Source organism: Psammomys obesus, unplaced genomic scaffold (assembly GCF_907164565.1).
Source record: "Psammomys obesus unplaced genomic scaffold, mPsaObe1.curated_primary_1811, whole genome shotgun sequence".
NCBI classification, from domain to species: domain Eukaryota; kingdom Metazoa; phylum Chordata; class Mammalia; order Rodentia; family Muridae; genus Psammomys; species Psammomys obesus.
In genome coordinates this window covers 28820613-28844272 of record NW_026587216.1, presented here as the reverse complement: position 1 = coordinate 28844272, position 23660 = coordinate 28820613, and the positions used below count along the sequence as shown (strand labels likewise).

General features: G+C 43.5%; 1 protein-coding gene across 1 annotated transcript in view; it reads right to left on the bottom strand.

Annotated features, from left to right (window-relative positions):
• Nucleotides 1-15978, bottom strand: part of Cpa6 (carboxypeptidase A6) — a 285009-nt gene extending 269031 nt beyond the window's left edge. Inside the window, exon 1 of the mRNA XM_055603520.1 lies at nt 15863-15978. Coding sequence (XP_055459495.1) covers nt 15863-15978 — 116 coding nt within the window. The remainder of the gene's footprint in view (nt 1-15862) is intronic.
• Between the last annotated feature and the right edge of the window lie 7682 nt (nt 15979-23660).

Sequence of the window (23660 nt, the reverse complement as noted above, 5' to 3'; positions counted from 1 at the left end):
GCTAGTGAAGAGCAGGAGAACACGTATTTGACAGTCTTCGGAGAGACTGGATGTGAGAGAAAATAAGATGGGCCCCTTCTCTCAAAGAGGACACTGTATAGTTAGGAAAGGTAGACAAATAATTGTCATACAAAGTGATGAGTGCTTATGTGGAACATCCTGAGGGCTCAGAGGGAACTTGAGTGATGCTTTGACGGAGTTATGAGAGAAAATGCTCATTTGCTTCTATCAGCGGCGAGAAAGATAAGCATACAAGGCCCAGCCAAATTATTCAATGGACATCTCCGTATCCCCTGCTCGTGGCTAGATATAATGCGCAAATTAAATTGATGTTCTACCCGGTGTAGGAGTTGGGAATCGCTGCTTAGATTGCAGGAGCCTGTCAACTGCATTGCATTTAATGGTAATGGCAGGTAGGGAGAGATACAGCGCTTAGGATACATGCTGAAAAGTGGCCTCCTGCTGGTTATGTGGGTGTGACATTAAATCACTGGCCAATGGTCATCAGCCCCACCTTCAGCCCCTCCCCTCCTCCACGCTTTTTAGGCCCATCTCCCCGGAGTCAGCTGGCTTTATGGACAGTGGAAAGCTCAGGATTCTGCAGAACCACAGTCACAGGAAGTACGCTGAGCTTCAGCCAGGAATTAGCATCAAAATCAGCATCAGCCTAGGGCTTCTGCACCAAATGTGCAGCCCTCTCTTTAATCAGCTCTTTGGCTTTTCGCCCCAAGCTTATTTTAAAGAAACTTTGCCTGCACATTCAGAACAATCCTAATTCTGTGGTACCTGAAATTAATTCAGGGATCTAGTTTAGGGAGCTAAGTGTAGGCCTGCAAGCAAGTTTTGTTCTTCCTGAATCAGGGCATCTAAAGAAATAAAAAAGAGTAGAATGTAGAAAATAAATTTCTGAAGGATGTTAAAAAGACTTTGGTTAATGTTGTTTTAAAATGAAAAAACAAACAACAATGACAAAACCATGATCTTCCAAATGAGAACTGACTGAGCAGCAGTCTATAGTTTCAGGTAAAGTCATCCATATTCTTTTTTTTTTTAATTTATTTTTTTCACACATATTCTTTAGATGACAAAATAATGTAAATTTATTTACATTGGTAAAGGGCAGTGGCTAAAGCCATATATAATCTAACTGCTTCTAATCCCAATGGTCTGGAGGTTGAGGCAGGACGAATGAGAATAAAAAGATCAGCTTCGACTACGCATTAAAACCTTGTCTCAAAAAAGTCAAATCAGAGAATGAGTATGATTAGAATATATTAGGTACATGTCTAGAATTGCCACAGTAAAACCATTATTATGTATAATTAATATGGCGTTAAAAAAAAACAACAACAGAGGAAGCCAAATCAAACCAAAGGAAGCAAAGGCATTGGCTAACACACATGTTATTTATTGGCTCCTCTTTTGGCCGCAGCCAGGGAACAGTGCTTTTGCCTCAGAGATCTTCTCTCAGAAGAAGAGTGCTGCTCCAGGCAATCTTAAGCGCTCAGGGGCTTAACAAAATTCCTGACACCAAGTCTGGGTATGAGCAGAAGGCCTCAAAGACAATGTACAGAGAAAGTCCAGTGACAGGAGGTAGGTGAGCCCCACACAGACAGAGAGGCATCAGCTCTGGGTTCTCACATTCTACAGAGGCCACTGAGCCAAATGCTTTCAAGTTCTCACTGCTGCTCAGCCACAGAAGTTCATCTGGCAGTGTCTGCAATTTGATTCAAAGTTTGTTTCTTCCTCTATCTCATGCCACCTTTTTCTATCCCTCTGTATTCTGTTCTTTTCATCTACCACCCATCCATCCACCTACCCACTCATCCATCCATCCACTCATTCACCCATCCATTCATCCACTCATTCACCCATCCATTCATCCATCCATCCATTCATCCACCCATCCATCCATCCATCCATCCATCCATCCATCCATCCATCCATCCATCCATCCACTCATCCACCCACCCATCCATCCTTCCTAATTTTTACTGAACATGTCAAATACTTGTCAGGGTCTGTGGGAATACAGAAGAGGAGACAGTATCTCAGGCCACACTTGCTTCTCACCTAACGGAATGTAGAGCACAATCACACAGTGATACAGATCCCGGGTAGGACAGTGGGATACAGTATAGAGAGGGTGCTAAAAACCCTTAGGTGAGCAACCATAGCTGATTGGTGACATCACAGACTTGGCTGGCTGAGAACAAATTGTTTGACCTGGATCATGAATGGTGGAGAGGTGTAGATGGCTGAAGGTTGATCAAAGTGTACTGAGGAAAAAGAGTTGTGTGTGGTTCTGAGCAGTTCACAAAGATAAAGGGAAGTAGATGGCTATCTAGCGAATAGCAGTAGCAACCAAAAAATGAGTGACATACAACTCCCCTAAAGGGAAGGTCCTGTTTTGTAGCCCACTCACTGCCCTTGCTTCTGGTTCTCTCCAGTGCTTTTCAATCCATTGCTTAATCACAGTCTTAGGTGTTTAAAGGGCAGGTTGCCTGGCACTACTCCCAGCACTCCTTGCTGGAGAGAAGGTTTCCGGACCAGAACCTTCCATCCTAACAAGTTCCCAGGTGATGCTGCTCCCTAGAAAGGCACACTGTTCAAGGTCAAGCCACAGAGACTCCACACTTTCTTAGGCCTAGAAATTTCTGTCTTAGCCGTATTACTCCTGGCTTCCCTCTTTATTCCCCCCATCAACCTTCCTGACAGTCTTTATCCCCCTTCTGCACTTTATCTCTCTCTATAGCCCTTATCAGAACTCAACACCATGGTTTATTAATTTTCAATCATCCTTTTAGAATGTAAATCCCCCCAAGAGACTTTGTCTTATTCACAAGTACCTGAAGCAGGGCTCCTTTTTAGTATCTAACTTCTTCTGGCTCTCCTTGGCAGTAAATCAGCCTGTTATGTGCAGGTTGTCTATTAGTAGCGCTGACAGAAAGGATAAGAGAGCCTTGGAAGGAAGAGAAGAGATAAAGTGCCTCTATAGTTCATAGCGGGAGGGATGGGAGTGAGATGACGCAGGAAATGCTGGGACTCTCCATCTTGTCAGTCAAGGGAACACACTGAGCTATCATACTGACATTTTCATTCCTTGTTTATATGTGTACCCTTCCTGTCTGTTTCACTCCCTCTCTGCCCCGCCCCTTCCATGTGCCCTCCCTGTCTGCTTTCCTCTCCATCTTCCTCCCCTTCTTTCCCTTTCTTAGTAAAAGGTTTGGGGTCTGAAATGGGAAGGAGGAAAGCTAATTTCCATTGCCAACTTGCCTACATTTAAAGTTACCCAGGAGCCACACCTCTGGCTATGTCAGCAGCACTTGTAGAGGTTTAACTGAGGAGGAAGAGCCACTGTGAATGGGGCTGGCGCCGTCCTATGGCCTGGGATTCTACACTGAATAGAAAGAATTAGAAGAAAGTGAGCAGCACATGAACATTCATCTGCCTCTGATTCCTCACCGGGAACACACTATGGCCAGCTTCCTCAGCTCCTGAGTTCATGCCTTCCCTGCCAGTATGTTTGAAACCTCGAACTATAGGCTGAAATAATTTTTTTTTTGTTCCTTAAGTTTCTTTTGTCGGGTATTTTGTTATAGCAACAAGAAAAGTAACTAATATAGAAAAGTAAGATACTGGGAAGGGTGGGAGTGATTGGAGATGTTTAGAGTCACTACCTCAGCAAACTAGAGTTTTATGGGCAAAAGGAAAAATATCCCTCATTTTATGCAAAGAGTCACAATAACCAAAAGTTCCCAGTCTGGTTTTTTTTCAATCTGGTTTTATATTGATTTTCTAGTTATTACTTATTGCCATCTCTCTGTATTTTTCAGAGGTCTGAAAATTTAGGAGAACTGGTTCTCCTACATCCCCCTTTTCACTTCCCCGTAAACTAAGTGCTTTGAAACTTGCAAGTAAGAAAATATTCCATCAGTTCTAAACCACCAGCTACTCTGGCAGATCTCAGAGGCCTCCAGCTTCTGGGATGGTTAGCGATTTTGACACCAGATGTGCTGTTACCACGCCATCAGACATCCTGTTTGGTCATGATGGATAGGGGAAAGCCACATTTCACAAATCTGTGAAACCATAAAAGGAACTTAACAGACATTTATCTGATTCATGAGTTACCTTGATAAGATTAAGAAATTCTGAAAGGCAAAATAGGGTAATGAAAATATGGCCAATGGGATCACCCATTCAGCAAGTTGACAATTCCATATGTACGGAAATAAAGTAGGTTCTTATCTGGTGACAGATGTGTGACACCCTGAAAGCCTCCTCATGCAGCAGGTGGTAACCTAAGACTAAAATAACAAAGAAGCCCAAGGTGGGCTTGTGGAGAAAACAACAGAAGAGACAAGCCAGGGAGAGTATGTGGACTCCTACTGAATGAGCATTTTCCTTTGATTTGATTACTTGCTCATATATGTTACCTCCTCTCTCCAGCCCTCTTTCTTCCCTTTAACCTTCCCCACTAGACTGTTGAATTAAATCATAAGCCCTGAGCGGCTAGAAAGGGCCATACACTCTCCCTCTGCAAGAAAGAGACAGACAGACATACTAAAGATCTTAACCCATGTGTGCTAAGGAATGACAGAGCAGTCAGTGCGTGGAAGGAGATAGGGTTGGGGATGAGAATTTGGGAGACGGACTAGGAGACGTTATTTCTAGTTCCTTCTAAGAAGAAATCAAGATGTTCACAGTCTTTTACTTAATGCTTCAGAAAGGTGGAAGAAAACACAGTCAGTTTTGTAACCAGATGGGCCTTGCACAAGAGCCTTTTCAATTAGTATTAACATAACATCTAATATAACACCATGCATTTTCTGTTGATTTACAAAGGACTATGCCATTCCTCCCCTGGGAGAGAAATGGAAATTACTGGTTGTCTTCTCCTTTCCTTCTTGCCTTGCTATTATGTTTTTGCCTTTTCTGTTTTTCCATTCATTTCAGAGCCCCCCCCCCACAACTACTCTAACAGAAATCTTTAAACATGGTGTGTTTGTGTGTGTGAGTATGAGCATGCGCAGTCAAGCATGCTCCTTCACTTCCAGGTGTTCCCCCAGAAAAGGGAAATTCTGCTCAGATCGTCAGTTAACGTTATGTAATAACATGGCCGTTGATGGGAGCATGATAGGAGTAGGCAGTCCAGGCAAGCGGAAGCACACAAACAGGAGTGGTCCCTGGGTCTGAGGATCAAAGGAATTATACCCTAGAAGCAGAGATAGCTGGACTCTGGCAGGTAGCTGTGAGCAAGAGATGTTCAAAGAAGACCCAGCTACCTACCATCAGACTGTGGAACCAAACAAAGCTAGAGAGCAGAGACAAGGAAGAAATACTCTGACCTTTCTCTCTTCCTGCCGCCATTGGCCCGATGGAAAAAGTAGCCAGACCTAGGCTGAGAGGTCTGTCTCCCAGACACAGAGAAAAGAAAGGCAGAGAATGGATGGGGACTAGGTGGCCACTGATATCCTGTTAGACTTACATTGTGACATCATACAGGGGTGTTTAAACACACATCCTCGTCCTTCTGGGAAAATGGCATAAGCAGAAGGATAGTTTGTGGGTCACATTAGCTGTCACATGAAGTTACGTGGAACTATCCGGAAGAAATCCATGGGCTGTAGCCACGGTTCTATTGTGAACTATCATTTTTATCATCAGTGGCGATCCTTCTGAACAAGTGTCATTACCTCAGTAACCTCCAGAACCTCAATCCTCGCTCCTTTATTGGGGTCTCCTAGTCACTCTACCTTAACAGAGCTAGGACGCCACTCCCTACTTTGTAGAAAAAAAGAAGGGACAACTGTATTCTGTCCCAACAAGATCTCACTCCATCACTTTCCCTCTCCCTCTTCTTCACCCTTCTGTACCCTCCTCTTCTTTGTTCCTCCTGGCAAGAGACAAGTACATACTGTTCTTTCCTTAAATAATATCAAAATAGCAGAGCTCTCCTTTAGCCTGAGTTTGAACCCCTCACCGCTGAGCCCACCTTCCTTTCAGAGATAAGCCACTTGAAATTATTGTGCACACTCAGTGCTATTTGTTTTCACATTTCATTGAGTCTTCAGCATATTCTAGTTCTTCAGCCATTTCACCAAATATCTTTGATGACATTTCCTTTATGAAAACCAACAGGTACCACCTGGCAATAACTGGGGTAAATGACTTCTTTCTTATATAAAAAAAATACTCTTTACATACTTTACATCCTGACTGCAATTTCACCTGCCTCCACTTCTCCCCGTCCTGCCCCCTCCCAAAGTCATTCCTTCCCCATTCACCTTCAAAAAAAAAATAAATAAAAGCAAGCTTCTCAGGGATATCAACCAAACATGGCACAACAAATTAAAAAACAAAACAAAACTAAACAAAACAAAAAAACGCTAGGCACATAGTCTCATCCCAAGATTAGTAGACTAGTCTAGGCAATAAAGAAGAGGAAAATGGTCCCAGGTGCAGGCAAAAGTGTCAGTGATACCCTCGGCTCCCACTCTTAGAAGTCCCACCAAGCTATATACCAAGAACCCCGAGCTATACAAACACAGCACACATGCAGGAGACCTAGTGCAGACCCGTGCAGGCTCTGGGATCGCTGCTTCAGTCTCTGTGAGTTTCTGCTTAGTTGATTCTGTGGGTCGTGTTCCATGGTGCCTGGTACCCATCTGGCTCCTAGGATCTGTCCTCCCCTTCTTCTGAGGGGTTCTCCAGGCTTTGCCTCATGTTTGGCTGTGCTGACCTCTCTTGACACTCAATATTCATTTCCTTTGATTGTCATTTTCTGTATTTCTTACTTTCTGACCTTTTCTTTTTATTAGTTTCTGCTCCAACATTTTACCTGGTATTTTTCATGTCAAAGCACAGTTCCTGGGTGTTCTACCAGATGATTAAAAATTGTTTGCTTTGATACCCTTATGGGTAGTCTTTCAGAGGCCCTCTGTGGTGGGCTCCTGGCATGTTACCTGTTTTCTCCCTCTTCTGACGTCCATCCCTTTTGCTTTTCTGAGTGAGGATTGATCATTTTACCCAGGGTCCTCCTTCTTGCTTAGCTTCTTTAGGTGTACAGATTTTAGAATGATTATCCTAGATTATATGTTTAAAATACACTTATAAGTGAGTATATACCATGTGTGTCTTTCTGCTTCTGGGATACCTCACTCAAGATGATCTTTTCTAGTTCCCACCATTTGCCTGCAAATTTCATGATTTCCTTGCTTTTAATTGCTGAGTAGTATTCCATTGTGTAAATGTACTACAATTTCTATATCCATTCCTCAGTTGAGGGACATCTGGGTTGTTTCCAGATTCTGGCTATATGAATAAAGCTGCTACAAACATGGTTGAGCAAATGTCCTTGTTGTGTACTTGAGCATATTTTAGATATGTGCCTAGGAGTGGTATAGCTGGATTTTGAGGAAGCACTATTACCAATTGTCTGAGAAAGTACCAGATTGATTTCCAAAGTGGTTGTACAAGTTTATATTCCCACCAGAAACGAAGGAGGGTTCCCCTTCTCCACATCCTCTCTAGCATGTATTGTTACTTGAATGTTTGATCTTAGCCATTCTGATGGGTGTAAGGTGAAATCGGGGTGACTGAGGCTCACAGCCAAACTTTGGACACAGTGCAGAGAATCTTATGAAAGAAGGGGGAGATAGAAAGACGTGGAGGGGACAGGAGCTCCACAAGGAGAGCAAAAGAAACAAGAAATCTGGGCCCAGGAGTCTTTTCTGAGTCTGATATTCCGACCAAGGACCATGCATGGAGATAACCTAGAACCCCTGAATAGATATAGCCCATGGCAGCTCAGTATCCAAGTGGGCTTCCTAGTAAGGGGAACAGGGACTGTCTCTGACATAAATTCAGTGGTTGGCTCTTTGATCACCTTCCCCTGAGGGGGGAACAGCCTTACCTGGCCACAGAAGGAGACAGTGCAGCCAGTCCTGATGAGACCTGATAGGCTAGGGTCGGAGGGAAGGGGAGGAGGACCTCACCTATCCATGGACTTAGGGAAAGGCATGGGATGAGATGAGGGAGAAAGGTTGGGAATGAGAGGGAATGAAGGAGGGGCTACAGCTGGGATACAAAGTGAATAAATTGTAGTTAATATAACAAAATTAAAAAAACAAAAACATTGTTTGCATATCATTTAGTAGTTTATTTCCCTGTTGCTCTGTATCTGTCTCTCTCTTAAGCTTCAAACCTATATATCCAACTGGGAATAAAAATGGGCACCTTAAGTTTATTTTCTCTATAAAGATTTTGTTCCAGTTATACAAACCTGAATGTGAAACATTTTACACTTTCTCTTCCTTTTTATCTATCTAATTACCTAATTGTAACGGTTCTACCTCTTGGATGGCTCTTTAACTGGTCCCCGCTTCTCCCTCCTTATCATTGTAGTAGCCTCATGTTACCATCATTATGATCTTAGTCATCTTGTAGACGGCCATCGGCCTTTACATTACATCTTCCTTCCCAGGGATTCCAGAGGGAACCTTCCTTTAAAAATTTGTCTAAATTCCCTGCTGGAAACATTAGTAGTCTGTCACATTAGGTGAGATTTAAAATCGTGTGTGACAGATCACAAATATGTCGTTCCTTCTCCTGCATCTGCAGCCTTAGCTAGCTTATGTCTTGCTCACAGAGAGAGAAGCAAAATCATTCTGGTTATCTAGACCTCACCTTGGAGCTCTTTGAAATAAAGAGTTCACCGTGCCTGGAAAGCCTTCTTCAGATGTCTACTGCTTGGTCTTTTTTTTTTTTTTCAATTTTTATATTTTATATTAATTACAGTTCATTCACTTTGTATCCTAGCTGTAGCCCCCTCTTTTTTTTTAAATGAGAGATGAGGCTGTGCTTTTTCAATACCAAACATTTAAAAGGAAAAGGTGGTGTGCCTTACACATTTAACATGTTTAATAATCCACCCAAATGTCTGTTTGTCCTTCAAGAAACATCTTACAGCTGAGAAATCAACTTTGACCTTCTCTCCATTTTTCAGTCTGGGTTAGAAGACCCTCATGCATTCATCTGACACAAAGAATTTTCTCTGTGGGGATGGGGATTCTAGGTTGGAGCTCCATGTTTACCTACTTGAGTTATTCATTATGTAGTGTGTGCGAACTGCTCTTTCATCTCTATGGTCTGAGACTAGCAACAGGCAGGCAGCTTACAAATATTTATAGAACCTAAGTATCCCCTCTTTAAATACTCCTCAGCTTTGCCAAATCATATGCCAAATCACCCCCAGCAATTCAAGGAAATAGGAAAGGTTGAGGTGAACTTCTAGAGTCACGAAATGCTATAGGATCAACTGTGAGGAATGCTGAGAACTCACTGACCTGGGGTTTAGTCCCCACCCTCGATCTGCAAACCCTTCGTGGAGTTCTGTTCTCTCAGGTATTAACCAGCAAGACCTGGCTATGACTTTTTTCCTGTCTCCTTTAGTTCTGTCATCATCCTATGGCTTGGAGAGAGCATTTGTAAAATAAAAACGACCATTTTCCATCACTTTAAAGGGTGAAAATGCACCTGGAGAAGCCAGCTGAAGGGAGAATGGGCTGCAGGTGTCAGTGAGACTGCTGTGAGCTGCTGCTGGTTCCCCTCAACATGTGCCTTCAGCTAATGACAATCCTTCAAAGCCCCCCCCACCCCGTGTACCCACACCATCTGCCCAGTTCTAGTCCATAGGGAGCACAGGTCAAACATCTGGATGTTGGCTTTTCCTTCCCACTCTCCTGTTGACTACACTGTGATACAAAAGCCCCCTTCCTGGGCCATATTTGGGGGTTGGGTGTTAATCAGAACCCAAAGCTGCAGGACCGTGGGGCGTGGATTTCTGGTACTTCCTACTATTCATAGCTGTTCTGGATTTTCATATGAGTGCAAAATGAATTTATTTAGGCTATTAAGGGTAAAGGTCCCTTGCTACAGCAATAAACAAACAAACAAAAGCAAAGCAACCCGACATACTAAAATAGACATTAAAAAATGTTTTACTATTTTCAAAAATTTGAAAAAGAGCAAAGATGGCGATTTTGTTGAAGGAAACCACCTAGAAGCTTATTTTCTCGTGCAGTGAAATAAATTTTAGAGAATTTATGACAGTAACCAGACCATGCTCCTGGAACTTTCTATTTTGCAGTCTATTTTACCATGAAGAAGCAGATGCCTCTGGCAGGATAGAATGGCATAGACTTAGCAAATCAAATTCTAAGCCAGTAAACTAGTTACCTACTGATTGATCACAATGAACACTCTAGGAAGCAAGTCACCCAAAGAACTTGTATTTTCTCTGCTGCAATTCCAAGTTCTCAGTTTATAATTCTGTATAAGACAGAAACATCGGTGCATTGTAGCCAGTCCAAGCTTAACTGTGAAGTGATGGGACATTAACAGTTCTGCTGCTTTTCCAAGAGATGAAAATGACTATGCTTTATGCTACCACCCAGAAGATGTCTTGGTACCATAAAATAAAGGATCCATGTGAGATTGGGCTCTGAGGAGAAAGTATATTAGATACACTCCTCTTTCTACTAGCTGGCTGAGCAGAGAAAGCCATCCTCATAGTCTGTGAATTCAGTTTAGAGCAGTGGCTCTCAGCCTTCCTAACTCTGAGACAATCCAGTTCCTCCTGTGGTGGTGGACCCCCCCTCCCCCTGAAAACCATAAAAATATTTCTTTGCTACTTCATAACTGTAATTTTACTTCTGTTATGAATCATAATCTGATATGCAACCCCTGTGGGTGTCATGACCCACAAGTTTAGAATCACTGGTTCAGAGGACTAGAGAGCTGCAGTCTTGTGAATCTTTAGCAAGCAAGGCAGGAGGCCCTAATAAACAGCATACTGCAGTGAGGAAAGCTTTTGCAATATGAGTTGATAAACAATCAGTTCTTCGGGGCTTTGCTTTGAGCCAGCACACAGCAAAACTAAAAATACTCTACCGTTAATACAAGGAGAGGGTGGTGGTTTCAATAAGCATGGCCTCCCCATAGACTCATGTGTTTGAATGCTTGGCTCCTGGGGAGTGGCACCGTTAGGAGGTGTGGACTTGTTGGAGGAACTATGTCACAGTGGAGGTGAGCTTTGAAGCTCACCCAGTGTGAAGCTATGCCCACACAGTTGAAGCTGTGCCCAGTGTGGCACATAGTCTCCTTGTGCTGCCTGCAGGTCAAGATGTGGAACTCTCAGCTCCTTCTCCAGCACTATGCCTGACTGGACACCATCATGTGCCCCATCATGATGATAATGGGCTACATCTCTGAAACTGTAAGCCAGCCCCAGTGAGATGTTTTCCTCTTTAAGAGTTGCCTTGGTTATGTTGTCTGTTCACAGCAATGGAAACCCTAACTAAGGCAGAATAAAAAGAACTTTTAGAAGGTAATGGAAACTAAGCACACACCGCTTTGTGGGGGAATACAACTGACTCAGCACGTGTGCTTTCTAGTGTCGCAGACAGATAGCACACTTCATTCATGAGCTGAGAGGGCTGCTTCTTGCCTTAGGCTTTCAGGTCTACCTGCTTCCATGGCTAGAAGCGTGTGTAGTGCTTCAACTCTACTTCTCTGATGAGAGGCGGGGCTCTGAGCAAGGATGAAGCAGAGGAAGTCTAATTATAGATGCCTTGGAGCCAGGCAGAAAAATCTGGGCTTGCAAAAGCAGCACTTAAGATCCAAAGTTGGCCTTTGAGCAAAAGAATAACATATGTGTTATTTTAGTAAGCTCATTAGTACGAGAAAGGATTGGAGGCCTGTCGGTCATGGGAAGATTACCCCAGATTGAAGTAGTAGCTGGAAGTAGCTGGCAGTCATTTCCAGGGAGAAAAAGGAACACATAAATTCTTTTTCACTGGAATGGGATAATTACACACAAATTTGTTCTCTAGACATGAAACAAGAAGACAGTTGAGGGAATGCAGGTAACCCTATTAAGGAAGCCAATGGTGTAAGAACAAAAGTGTCAAATGCTAAGGAGACTCTTCTACGACAGGAAGAGAACATTGTCAATTAGTATGTCAGAACACTATGCACAAATGAGACTGTTCCAGCAAAGTCCTAGAGAAGTGGAGACTTGAGTCTTTCCAATCTAAAAAGACTTTTAACCACCAACCCAGAAGGAGCTCTCAGGTCCCTGACATCCTAAACTCGAGCCGTGGGTTCCTAAATATCAGAGCATTCAAAAAAACACAAAAGGAGGCAAAGCTACTGCTGAGAGATGGAATCACCAAAGAGAGCAGGGGGAAACATATACCGTGTCCCTGGGGCTGGCCCACTCTCCTGAGCTACTCTGTTTCCTATCATTTTCTTTTTGACTGATCACAACCAAACTCCAGGCCTCACAGGATTTTGAGGAACGAACATTTAAAAAGTCCTTCTTTCTTCTCGGAATCCCTTATCCTGTTTCCACAGGTGGCTATAGAAGCGTGAACAGATGTGCACTGGTAGAGGGGTGAGCAGGGGCTTCAGCAATGACTCATCGGAACACACCAGCCGCTCTAAGAAGTCCCAAATATACAGAGCCATGAAGGAAACTACAACCTCATCCCAGCTGCTCCCCCGAGAAAGGAAAAGAGGAGCAGAAGAAGCTGCACTGAACGTGAAGCGATGTCCACAAAGGAACTGCACAGAGGCCCTCAGAGAGTAGACCCAGAACCAGCTAGGTTCGAGTCTTGAGATGCAGTGTGGTAGGAAGCCTCTTTGCACCAACGGTGGAGACACAGCAGTCCTGGGAGAGCAGAATGGGCTGAGCCTGAGAAGAGAGGTCTAGCCCTCTGTGTTGGTACATGGAACATTGCGTGTAGATCCTCATCAGAGTCTGCGTCTCCTCAGCAGCGTTTATGCTCTGGACAGTTTCTGTGTGGAGGCCAGTCCCTTCACGAATATGCAACTTTCCAAGGCATTCACTGTTGGTTTGCGTTCTCGGCACACACTGAGCATTCAAATAGTGCTTATCTTAAGGATGAAGGGCCATGGTCAAAGACATTTCAGTATTACTTTTTTCATCTTTGAAGCATCTGAAGTTCTCCCTGGAGCTCCTCTCCATTATCTCTGGGCTCCGGCTGCGGTGCAAATGATGATTGACCACCAGCGACACCCCCACCCCAGAGAGAAGGTAGCTGTGATTAAACTGCCAACTTTGCCTTCGTAATCTACACTTTTCCTTTATTGTTGAAATTATCATTTTCCAAAAACAAGATGAAATCACCACTTCTTCCTAAATGAGTGTTAGACACACACACACACAAGACACACACACACCACACCATACATTTCCTATGATGCAGATCATTAATTGTCTGCTCTAACTTCCCACAAAGACTAGATCCTTCCACAAAGACAAGAAAGAAGGAGAAAGAAGGCAGAGTGACATTTGCCTGTGTGGGAGTCTTGCTTACTGAGCACCCTTTGGTGGAAAAGTCTGACTTGGCATTGTCAGCCCCTGCAGCCCTCCGCTCGCTTAGCAGCGGTAGAATAATATTATTGAAAGTCAAATTGTTGAGCTTGCTTTATTGTCTTCCATGTCTCTAAATCTCCCTGGTAGATGTGTGATCTGATATAGTTATCCATAAAAGTCTCAGCCTTTGTCTTCAAATTTCCCTGTAGGCCTGTAGTTTCTCTAACTCATTTTAAAACCTATTTCCTCGACACTTCAAGGAAACCTGTAATACACATTGGCCCTATTCACATGTTATTGTTTCTGTAGTGAGGGCCTTTTGCTCATTAGCTGCTCCGAAGGGGCAAGCTGTTTTCCCTCAATGATCTAATTTTTATTCATGCTCAGGGTGCCGCAGATGACAATCACATAGCATTGCTTTTGGGCAAGACCTGCCAAATATCTTTAGCATAGCACAAGGAATAAGGTTGTCCCATAATTATTAACAAGAAAATCAACGAAACCTAGGAAGGGATAACAGTGAGGCAGTTTACGGTTACTGTAAACAGGCAGAAGCAAAGACAATGACAACGCTAGATGGCATTGTTTTTTACCATTTTCCTACCAGATTCTTGATCCCTAAAGAGCCAAACATGTAGAAAGTGGCTCCCAAAAGTAAACAAAGCAAAACACTCCCAAATCTGAGAAGCATCAGTCCTTGGTAATGAGAGGGTAACTTCGGAGAAATCTAACTCTTGAAGGTGAGTTAGTTTTCAGAGGTCAGAATACTCGGAATAGTTCTGACTTTCAAGGCGCCTCAGGATTCTCTTAAGATGGACAGGTAGTAAGAAATCCTTCAGCTCCTCATTTCTCATCTTACTTTTCGTCCTTCCGACTTTCAGATGTCTGGTAATTTATTCAGCCGGGACAATCTTATCATGTTGCAGCCTAAGACAAATGGCGATTATTACCTTCAGCGCACGGCAAGAGAGGAGGCAGGACCATCTCCCCCGGAAGAGGCTCCATTTGCTCAAAACTCTTTCTGAAAAAGATGTTGGCTGGCCCTACTTCTCCTACACCCAGAGGTGCTCGGGGAAGGACGCACACCTGCTCAGCCGAAGCAAGCCTGATCATTTGTTATTAGTGAGCGCCCCACACTGAAGTAATTATATCCAGTGCCACAGCCGAGCGGAGGAGTGAGGGCCTGTGCCCCATGGAGCGCATCTAAACTGGTGATATATGTTGGTTGTCTGCTCTGACGTCAGCCGAAGGGTCAGATTGACTCCTCCACAACCTTAGGCTGCAGGTCGGCCTGGGCCTTGCTGTGCAGGAGACTAGATAGAACCTCTTGGATGTAAATGCCCTTCTGTGGCTCAAGAAAAAAAAATTCATATTCCCATCTCTATCCCACCAAACACCTCTCCTTCGATCCTGCGTCCTCTCCAGCTAAAAGCATGCTTGGGGATGTCTCCCTGTAAGTCCTGTACTTGGAAGATCACTAAGAGGAGTGTCTAGTTCCCTGGACACAGAGAGAAACACGATTCTGTGCTCCAGGCTCTCGCGAGCTTCACATAGCATTCTTAAAAAGAGCAACTTTTCTTTGGGATGCTAGATGCTCTTTACCGGAGATAACTGAGTGGTACAGTGAGGCCACTTCTCCACTGTGGTTTTAAGCAGTGGAGCCAGAGGATGTATTTACGGTTCCCCTGTAAAATGCAGGCATCTTATAATTTCCAGATTTAAAGAACAGCACTCTAAATCTGAGCCAAACACACGCTGTCTGTGCCACAGCAAGCCTTCAGGATAATAAGAACGCACCGAGTGCTGCACTTCCTTAGTCCCAGCTCTGGGCCTCCCTGATTGCCAGCTCAGAGCCGGCTAACCTATAGAGAAGAGAAAGCTATGGTCCTCTCTCTCCCCTTAACAAATGCCAGCATTTTTACAGTCAGCTACTCTTATTCTGCTTTTTAAAAATTCTGCTTATTTTGTATTTGAACTGCCCAGGTCTGAAATATCTAACAATCACTGGGAAACTAACATTTAAAAAAAATCACACTCGGTTCTTAAATTAGTCGCTGGTGAATTTTAGCCCACCGCTGGGGCTCACGGTTCTAAAGAAGGCTGTTTAATTTTCAGGTCATCCTGCACGTGGTACAACAGTATCCTTTACGCCAAGCATCAACCAATGCAGAGACTGCAGAGACTGGCCACAGCACCCCAGAGACACTTTCCCATTGAACTTTGAGGCCACCGCTGGGGTTGGGACGCTCTAAACAGTAGGATAGCCAGACTCTTGCTACCGCACTTTGTCAGCCAGCTGAACCAAAATGTTGGATGCTGTTTACACATTTTATAGAAAGCCTTCCGAGTCACACAGAAACCACAGACAGCAACAGCACAATGGCAAGGCACATCAGAGCTCTGCAACCCCCTCGTGCAAGTCCAAGCCTTGCAGGGCATGAAGCCAGCTCCACTTACCCAGCATAGCGGTTGTCGTAAGGGTGGCAGTGTCCTGGCTGCAGGATCTTCCAAAGTAGCCAGCAGAGAGGCAGAAAAGCAGCTCTGTGGCTCCTGGGCTTCCCGGGGAACTTCATGTCGTCGCAAGGAGAGGAGTTGGAAGTTGCTTAACAGCACTCACCAGAGGGAGAAGCTGGAGGTGGCTTACACCCCCCCTGCTCACCAGAGAGTTGTCTGGGAAAGGGGTGGGGGAGAGGGTTTGGGAGTGAGCAAACTGTGACACTTTAGGCAGCTGGGGAGAAGGGGAGTTGCTCTTAAGACCAGGTCTTATGAGGAGAAGCAGCCCAGCCCTGCCTGGAAGCAGGGGCTGATCCTAAATCAGGCTCTCCTGAAGGGGCTGGGCCTCCCCGAGCTGACTCACAGGCGGGATTTGCAGGGTGCTACAGCCCGTGGGTAACCCTTCTCCGGTTTTGGTTTGACTGTTTGCCTGTTGGAGATCACAGAGTCTTCTGTACAACCTTTATTCCTCTGCTAACTTTACAGCACGGGGACCTTATCTTAATTGCCAACAGTACGTAGGAGATGAATTCAACAAGCCAGCAGAGAGCATTCCAGGCTTAATGGTTCGTTCTACCACACAGATTTCCACACGGGTTTCCCAGACTGGAAACCACAGTGAACAGCCCCAGTGTGCAGAAGGAGGCTTAGGCGCCTGGGTGTGAGAGGCTGGCCTCATTCTGCTTGTAGCTGTACCTGGGCAAACAGAGGTTTAGCTGGGCTGCCGGGACCTCTCAGCATTCATTCTGTAAGAGCAGTGTCCAGATCTGTGGCCTGAGCAGTTTCTCGGGGAACTACAAGGTGTCCCAGGGCTTTGTGACCTTGGCTGCACAATTGGAATCATTTAGGGAGGATGAACATTTCAATCAGAATCCAGAAGGATGGGGTCTTGTCACTGACAAAGCTCCTCCAGTGTCTGGAGAGATGGCTCAGTGGATGAAGTGCCTCCTGGGCAAGAATGAGGACTTAGACGTTGGAGGTCCAGATCGCCAACATCTGTGTAGAGGCCACTCCTCAGGGTGCAGGTGTGTAATTCCAGTGCTGAAGGGTGTGGGTGGAGACCTTTCGCACATAACAGGAAGCTCCCTCAGTGACTCCAACAACCCGACACCAAGCCAGTCTACGGCAGGGCTTTTCAAACTCCCAGCACATAAAAATCACGGGGTTGCTGCTGATGTCGGAAATTCTGCATTTACAAGGTGTTTCAAAGTGGTGGCCCCTCAGCCACACTGTGAGTAGCAGCAAGCCTTGGCTATAGAATGAGCCCTGCTCTTTCTTCTCTCCCTAGCCTCTGGAGGGAGGGGGTAGAGGACACCAATCAAGACACCTCTGAGCAAGCCATTTCCTGCTGGAAATTTCCCATGGTTGCAGTAAAAGAGTTGGCTCTGAATTTTGTCTGCAGCCACATGCTTCTACTTACATAGAAAAGCCACGTTGTGGGTTTGCTTTGCTCTACCTCTGAGGGGGTGGGCGTGCAGCCCGTTACCCTCGTGCGGAGCACTGATGCCATCCTAGAAGAGAATGTGCCAGGGTCCCTTAACTTCACTCAATCGATCATGCTCCTGGCGAGTTTCCAGCAAGTTTCGCACCCTCCACTGCTCGGGGGGGGGGGGGGGGGAGCATAAACCTTCCCCATGTCCTCTGCCTGAGCTCAGCTCTCCTGACAGGGTCAATTGCAGGTTCATGACAGACAAGATTATTTTCATTTAAAAACGAGTCTCTGACATTTTCAATTTCTCCCAAATTAGCTGACCTAATCTTTCTCTGGGTCCCATTCACAAAACCAGGAGTTCTGCTGTGGGACTCACTCTGTTGGATTTCATCTGGTTGCCTTATAAACTGCTTTTCTTCCTAGGTACAGAGTTGGATCCATTTGTTGGATGAGGGGAACTCCATCCACCTTAGTTGGAAGGCAACAACATTGCTTGAAGAGAAGGTCAGCAACATTTGATGAGTGAATGATGACCTGGAAAGAGATTCATTTGACAAACATTTGTTCTGCTTAGTCCCGTATCCAGGTGGAGGAGAGAGTACTTAAGCCGCAGATGCCTTTGGGACAGGAAGTTTCTTAGATCTCTGGGTCTCCTGTTGTTACTTTTTTATTGTGTGTGTGTGTGCATGTATGTATGTATATATATATATATATATATTACCCTATGTACTTCAGTGCCTAGCACTTTGGTCTTTTTATGATGGTAGATGGGGGTGGTGTTCATAGCGATGCTTAAGACTTTTTTGATGAGGCCAAGAAAGCCTATACGAAGCCAGTGACCTGCTGAAATAAGAGGTTACTGAGTAAATAAAACACTTCATCTCTCTGCATTTCATTATGTCAGAAGAATGTATAAATCTGTCATATTATATCACAGCATTAAACTAGGAATGTTCAGTCTGACTAGGGATTAAACTCATCTTCAAACCATTCTGCAGGATTGGATCCAGAAAGCATGTTCTGCACAAGGGCTGGATGTCTCTGAGACGGGACCACAAAAACAGGCAAAGAGACCCAGGAGACATCCTCTAGTCTCACTAAAAACTCCAGATCAAAGAGCTTCTCAAACAATGGAAGCCTTTCCTAGCAATCTTCCTTTGCTTTTGTATGGCCCAGGTTATCTGATCAAGCTTCTCTTGGGGCAGATAAGCACCCATAAAATGAGTGATAAATGATGTCCATTTAGCAAGTAGAAGAGAACAGGGTTATAGATAGATTCAAAGATAAGAGCTTTATTTCTGAAGCCACCAAAAGGGAGTGAATTATTAAACTCACCGAGGATTTGCAAGTAGTAAGATGAAAAATGCTATTTATTGGCTATGGCTCTGTCATATTTTAGGGGAAGAATAAACTTTATTAAAAGAAAAATTGCCACTCAAAGAAAGAACGGAAGCTATATTTGGAAGATTTTTATCCTTGCTTCGGATGCACTATTGATCATTAGATAAATTTTAACGTCTCTTCAGATCTGAAACCGGATGATGGTGGAGATGCGGAGGGCAGGGAGATATTTTCTAAGTCCTTTCTTAAGGATATGCATAAGAACACACAGATTTTACTAAACATCAGGAGAAGCTAAAGACATTAGGCCCTGTAGGATAGCCACGCACGTGGCGATTGGTTTCCTGGTCATTATTCAATGTCTAATTATGACATGCCACGGTTGAACCATCTCTTTCATGGTTTTCTGGCATTGGTCATTCTGTGAAAAAGTGCACGCAGAGCTACGTGCTGCTCAAGACTGGACACACGGGTTTGAGGAATGTTCTGAAGATTCCTGTAGTAAAAAATTGCAAGTGATGCCTTTCCCCCCCAGTGCCACCAGCTTGCTTTCTGAACCTACTCTGGCAGAAATAAACATTTTTTAAAGATACATTATTGCCCCCACCTTTGTTTTATTATTATTATTATTATTATTATTATTATTATTATTATTATTTTTGGCTATCAGACTGCTGAAACAGTGGTGGTCCTCATAAAACTGGAATTCTCCCAGGAGTCTCTTTCTGGGAGAAGAAAAAGGTGAAAGTCTGGTGGCAGCCAGAAGAGGAGCCAGGGTGCCCATCTTGTAGGAGAGACCGGAATCACCTATCAGAGACGGGCAGGACCACACAGTGACCGAATTGGCTTAGTTATTCGTAACTCTTGTCCTCTGTTTAAACTTAAACCCCGTGTCAGGATCCTGAACATGAACTTAGGGGTCATTGGACCGTCTTAATTTTCCTCTTTCTGATGAGGCCATATTGAGGAAGTCTTCATTTGCTCTTCATTGTTGCTTGTTTTTTCAATTGACCAGTTGAGGAAGGGTGGCTGAGCCTCAGAGCCAGCCTTTGACATTGCTTTGGCCAGTATCTCAGGTCTTCCTCTTGCTAATTGTTCCTCTTGCTCCCATACTTAACACAATCCATTTCTCTTCTTTGTTTACCCAAGGCTGCTCAGTAGCACATTCTTGAGCCTTGGTGACTTGTTTCCATTCCTTCCATCTGGCTGAAACTTCTCTCAAGATCAGCAGAACTTCTACGTGTACAGCACCTTATTATTTATTTTTAATTGGGAACAGCTTTTCTTCATACCTTATATTCTGATTATGGTTCCTCCTTCCTTCTCCCCTAACTCCCCCTAGCTCTTCCCCATATTTCTGCACATTCAAGTCCATGTCCTTTCTTGCTCTCTCTTGTTAGAAAACAAGCAAGTATCAAAAGCTTTAAAAGAAAGAAGAAAATAATATCAAAAATAAGATAAAATAAAACAAACTTAAGTAAGACAAAACCAACAAATATCTAAAGAAAAAGCACATTATATTAAAAAAAATTAAAAACCAAAAAGAAAAAGCATAAGACACACATCCACATATAGACATTGAGAAGATGGTTCAGCTCTTAAAGGCTAGGCTTACAACCAAGTTTCAGTGCTCCATTCTCACCTCTCCGCACAATGCTGACAACTGAAGCTGATGCTTCCCATTTGAGACCCTTTATCCTTGGCATCCGGGATGCTGTCTTCTCCTGCCTATGAAGTTGATGCTTTCTGGTGCCTGTGTCTGGCTCTCTCCTCTTCCATATTAACGTCACTGCAAACCTGATCTCCGATTTTATGACAGTTGGTGTTGGTGGAAGGGCAGAGCTGATAAATAATAACACTGTTCTCTTTGGTACCTTAGTGAATTCTAAAGCAGTGAATCAGATACTGTGACAGAGAATTGAGGTGGCAGGTATGAATGACATTCATGGGGTGTCTAGGTTAAACATCAGAAGCAGATGTTTCAACCAAGTATGACAAGATGAGAGCCAAACCAAGACAGGCATGATGCTGTGAAGAAACTGAGAGATGGTGGGGACAAGAGCGTTTCAGACACCGGGAAGGCATGCATATGCAAAACAGTCCTTGTCAAGGCTTACTGCCTTTGTCTTAAAGCTCCATGGGATGAAGCACAACACTGTGGCTTATCAGCTTGGCCCTCAAGCCCTGGGAAAACTTAATTTGATGAGAGCAGACACTGTATGTGCAGCTTTCAGGTTCCTCAGCCATGCTAGGACCCGAGCACACATCCACCAACAGAGTCTCTTGGTTTCAGCCTACTGTTCCTAGGGCCTGCCAGATGTCAAAGGGATCCAGAATCTAGACCGCATGTCTCAGATGAAGAGACTGGTTTACTCAGAGGAAGAGCAATTTGAAAAGCAAGTCTTATTGGTGAACGAACCTGTTATTATATTTTAGGTCCTTGTAATTATGTTACAAAGGTGTTTCTATGGACTATGCAGAGAAAAATTAGAACACTGTAGTTTAAGATGATAGGAATGAATTCTCCAAATTGGTCCAAGGCAGCAGCAGACTTCTGGATACCCTCTCCTTGTTTGCGTTTGCTTTTCCCGTCTTCTCTTCTACTGTCCTTTCTGTAACCAAGTAGTGTAGCTATGCTAAAGAGAAATGGGGCCTAATGAAAAGCTGCCCTCACCCAGCAAAGAACCAATAACCTCTCAGCCAAATCTACGCATGCTTCTTCCCTGGCTTTTGTTTCATAAAAATAATATTATAATACTACTAGAGAAAAAAAATGAAGAAAGGCCTTTGACAAAATTCAACACCCCTTCATGATAAAAGTCCTGGAGAGATTAGGGATACAAGGATCATACCTAAACACAATAAAGGGAATTTACAGCAAGGTGATAACCAAAATCAACTTAAATGGAGAAATTCCACTAAAATCAAGAATAAGACAAGGTTTTAGCAATTCCATTAAAATCAGCAACAAGACAAGGAACAAGGAGAAATTCCACTAAAATCAGGAACAAGACAAGGTTGTCCACTCTCTTCATACCTACCAAATATAGTATTTGAAGTTTTAACTAAATCAGTAAGACAACTGAAGGAGACCAAACGTATACAAATTAGAAAGGAAGAAGTAAAAGGTATCTTTATTTGAAGATGAGATATTATCAAGTGACCCTAAAAATTCCACCAGGAAACCTCTACAGTTGATAAATACTTTCAGCAAAGTAGCTGCATACAAAATTAACTCATAAATATCAGTAGCATTCCTATATATAAATGACATACTCAGAAAGAAATCAGGGAAACAACAGCTTTTACAATGGCCTCAAATAATATAAAATATCTTGGGGTAACTCTAACCAAGCAACTGAAAGGCTTGTATAATAATAATAATAAAAGTCAAGTCATTAACGAAATTGAAGAAGATTTGAGAAGATGGAAAGCTCTCCCATGCTCATGAATTAATTGGTAGGATTAACATAGTAAAAATGGCCATCCTGCCAAAAAAAAGTCTACAGATTCAATGAAACCCCATCAAAAGTCTAATGTAATTCTTCACAGGTCTTGAAAAGACAATTTTCCACTTCATATGATAACACACACACACACACACACACACACACACACACACAACAGGATAGGTAATACAATCCTGAATAATAAAAGAACTGCTAAAGGCATCATCATTCCTCATTTCAAGTTGTACTACACAGCTATAGTAATAAAAATTGCATTGGCACAGAACATAGACACATTGATCAATAGAACAGAATTAAAGAGCCATACATAAATCCACACACTTACAGTGTCTGAGTCAATGTGCCATTGTTTTGAAGAAGCACCATATCCACAATAACTTTTATAAAGGAAAGCATTTAATTGGGGCTTGCTTCCAGTTCAAAAGTTTACTTCACTGCCATCATGGTGAGAAGCATCTTGGAGAAGGAGATCCACAGGCAGCACGAAGAGAAAAACACTGGGCCTGACTACAGTATTTGAAACCCCAATGCCAACTCCCAGTGAAACACCCCCTCCTAGAATGCCACACCTTATTCCAACAAGGCCACATCTCCTAATCCCTGTCAAGTATGTACATTCCGTAAAGACCAATCATTCAAATATATGAGCCTATGCAGGTCATTCTTTCTCAAACAACCACACCTGATTTTTGACAAAGAAGCCAGAAACACGGAACCGAAAAAAAGACAGCATCTTCAATGAATGGTGCCAGTCAAACATGCAGAAGAATCCAAACAGGTCTATACTAATCACCTTTCAAAAAAACAACTTCAAATTGATCAAAACCCTCAACCTAAAACCAGATACACTGAACATGATAGAAGAGAAAGTGGGAAATAACCTTGAATGTATTGACTTTCTGATCAGACTGCTGTTAGCACAGGCACTAAGATCAACAACTAATGAATGGGACCTTATGAAACTGAGACGATTTCGCACAGCAAAGGACACGTCATTTGGACAAAGTGGCAGCCTACAGGATGGTAAAACATTCTTACCAACCACACATATGATGGAGGGGTAATATCCAAAATACACACACACATACCTCAAAAACTAGATATCAAGAAAAAAATAATTCAATTTAAAATGGGGAATTTGAAATAGAGGAAACTCAAATGGCCGGCCGAGAAACACACAAAGATCCAATGATCAGCCAGTCTGTTTCTATGCCAATACCATGCAGTGTTTATTACCATTGCTTATGTAAAGCTTGAAATCCAGAATGGAGATACTTCCAGAAGATCTTTTATTGTAGAGGATTGTCTTTTGTCTTTTTAATATTTGTTTATTTGTGTATGAGAGAGTGTGTTTGGCCTGTATGTATACCTGTGCACCATGTGGAGGCCAGAAAGAGGCATCAAGCCCCCTGGAGCTGTTTACAAATGGCTATGAGCCACCATATAGGTGCTAGGAAATAGGCCCTCTGGAGCAGTAAGAGCTCACAACCACTGAGCATCTCTCCAGCTCCTTTTTTTC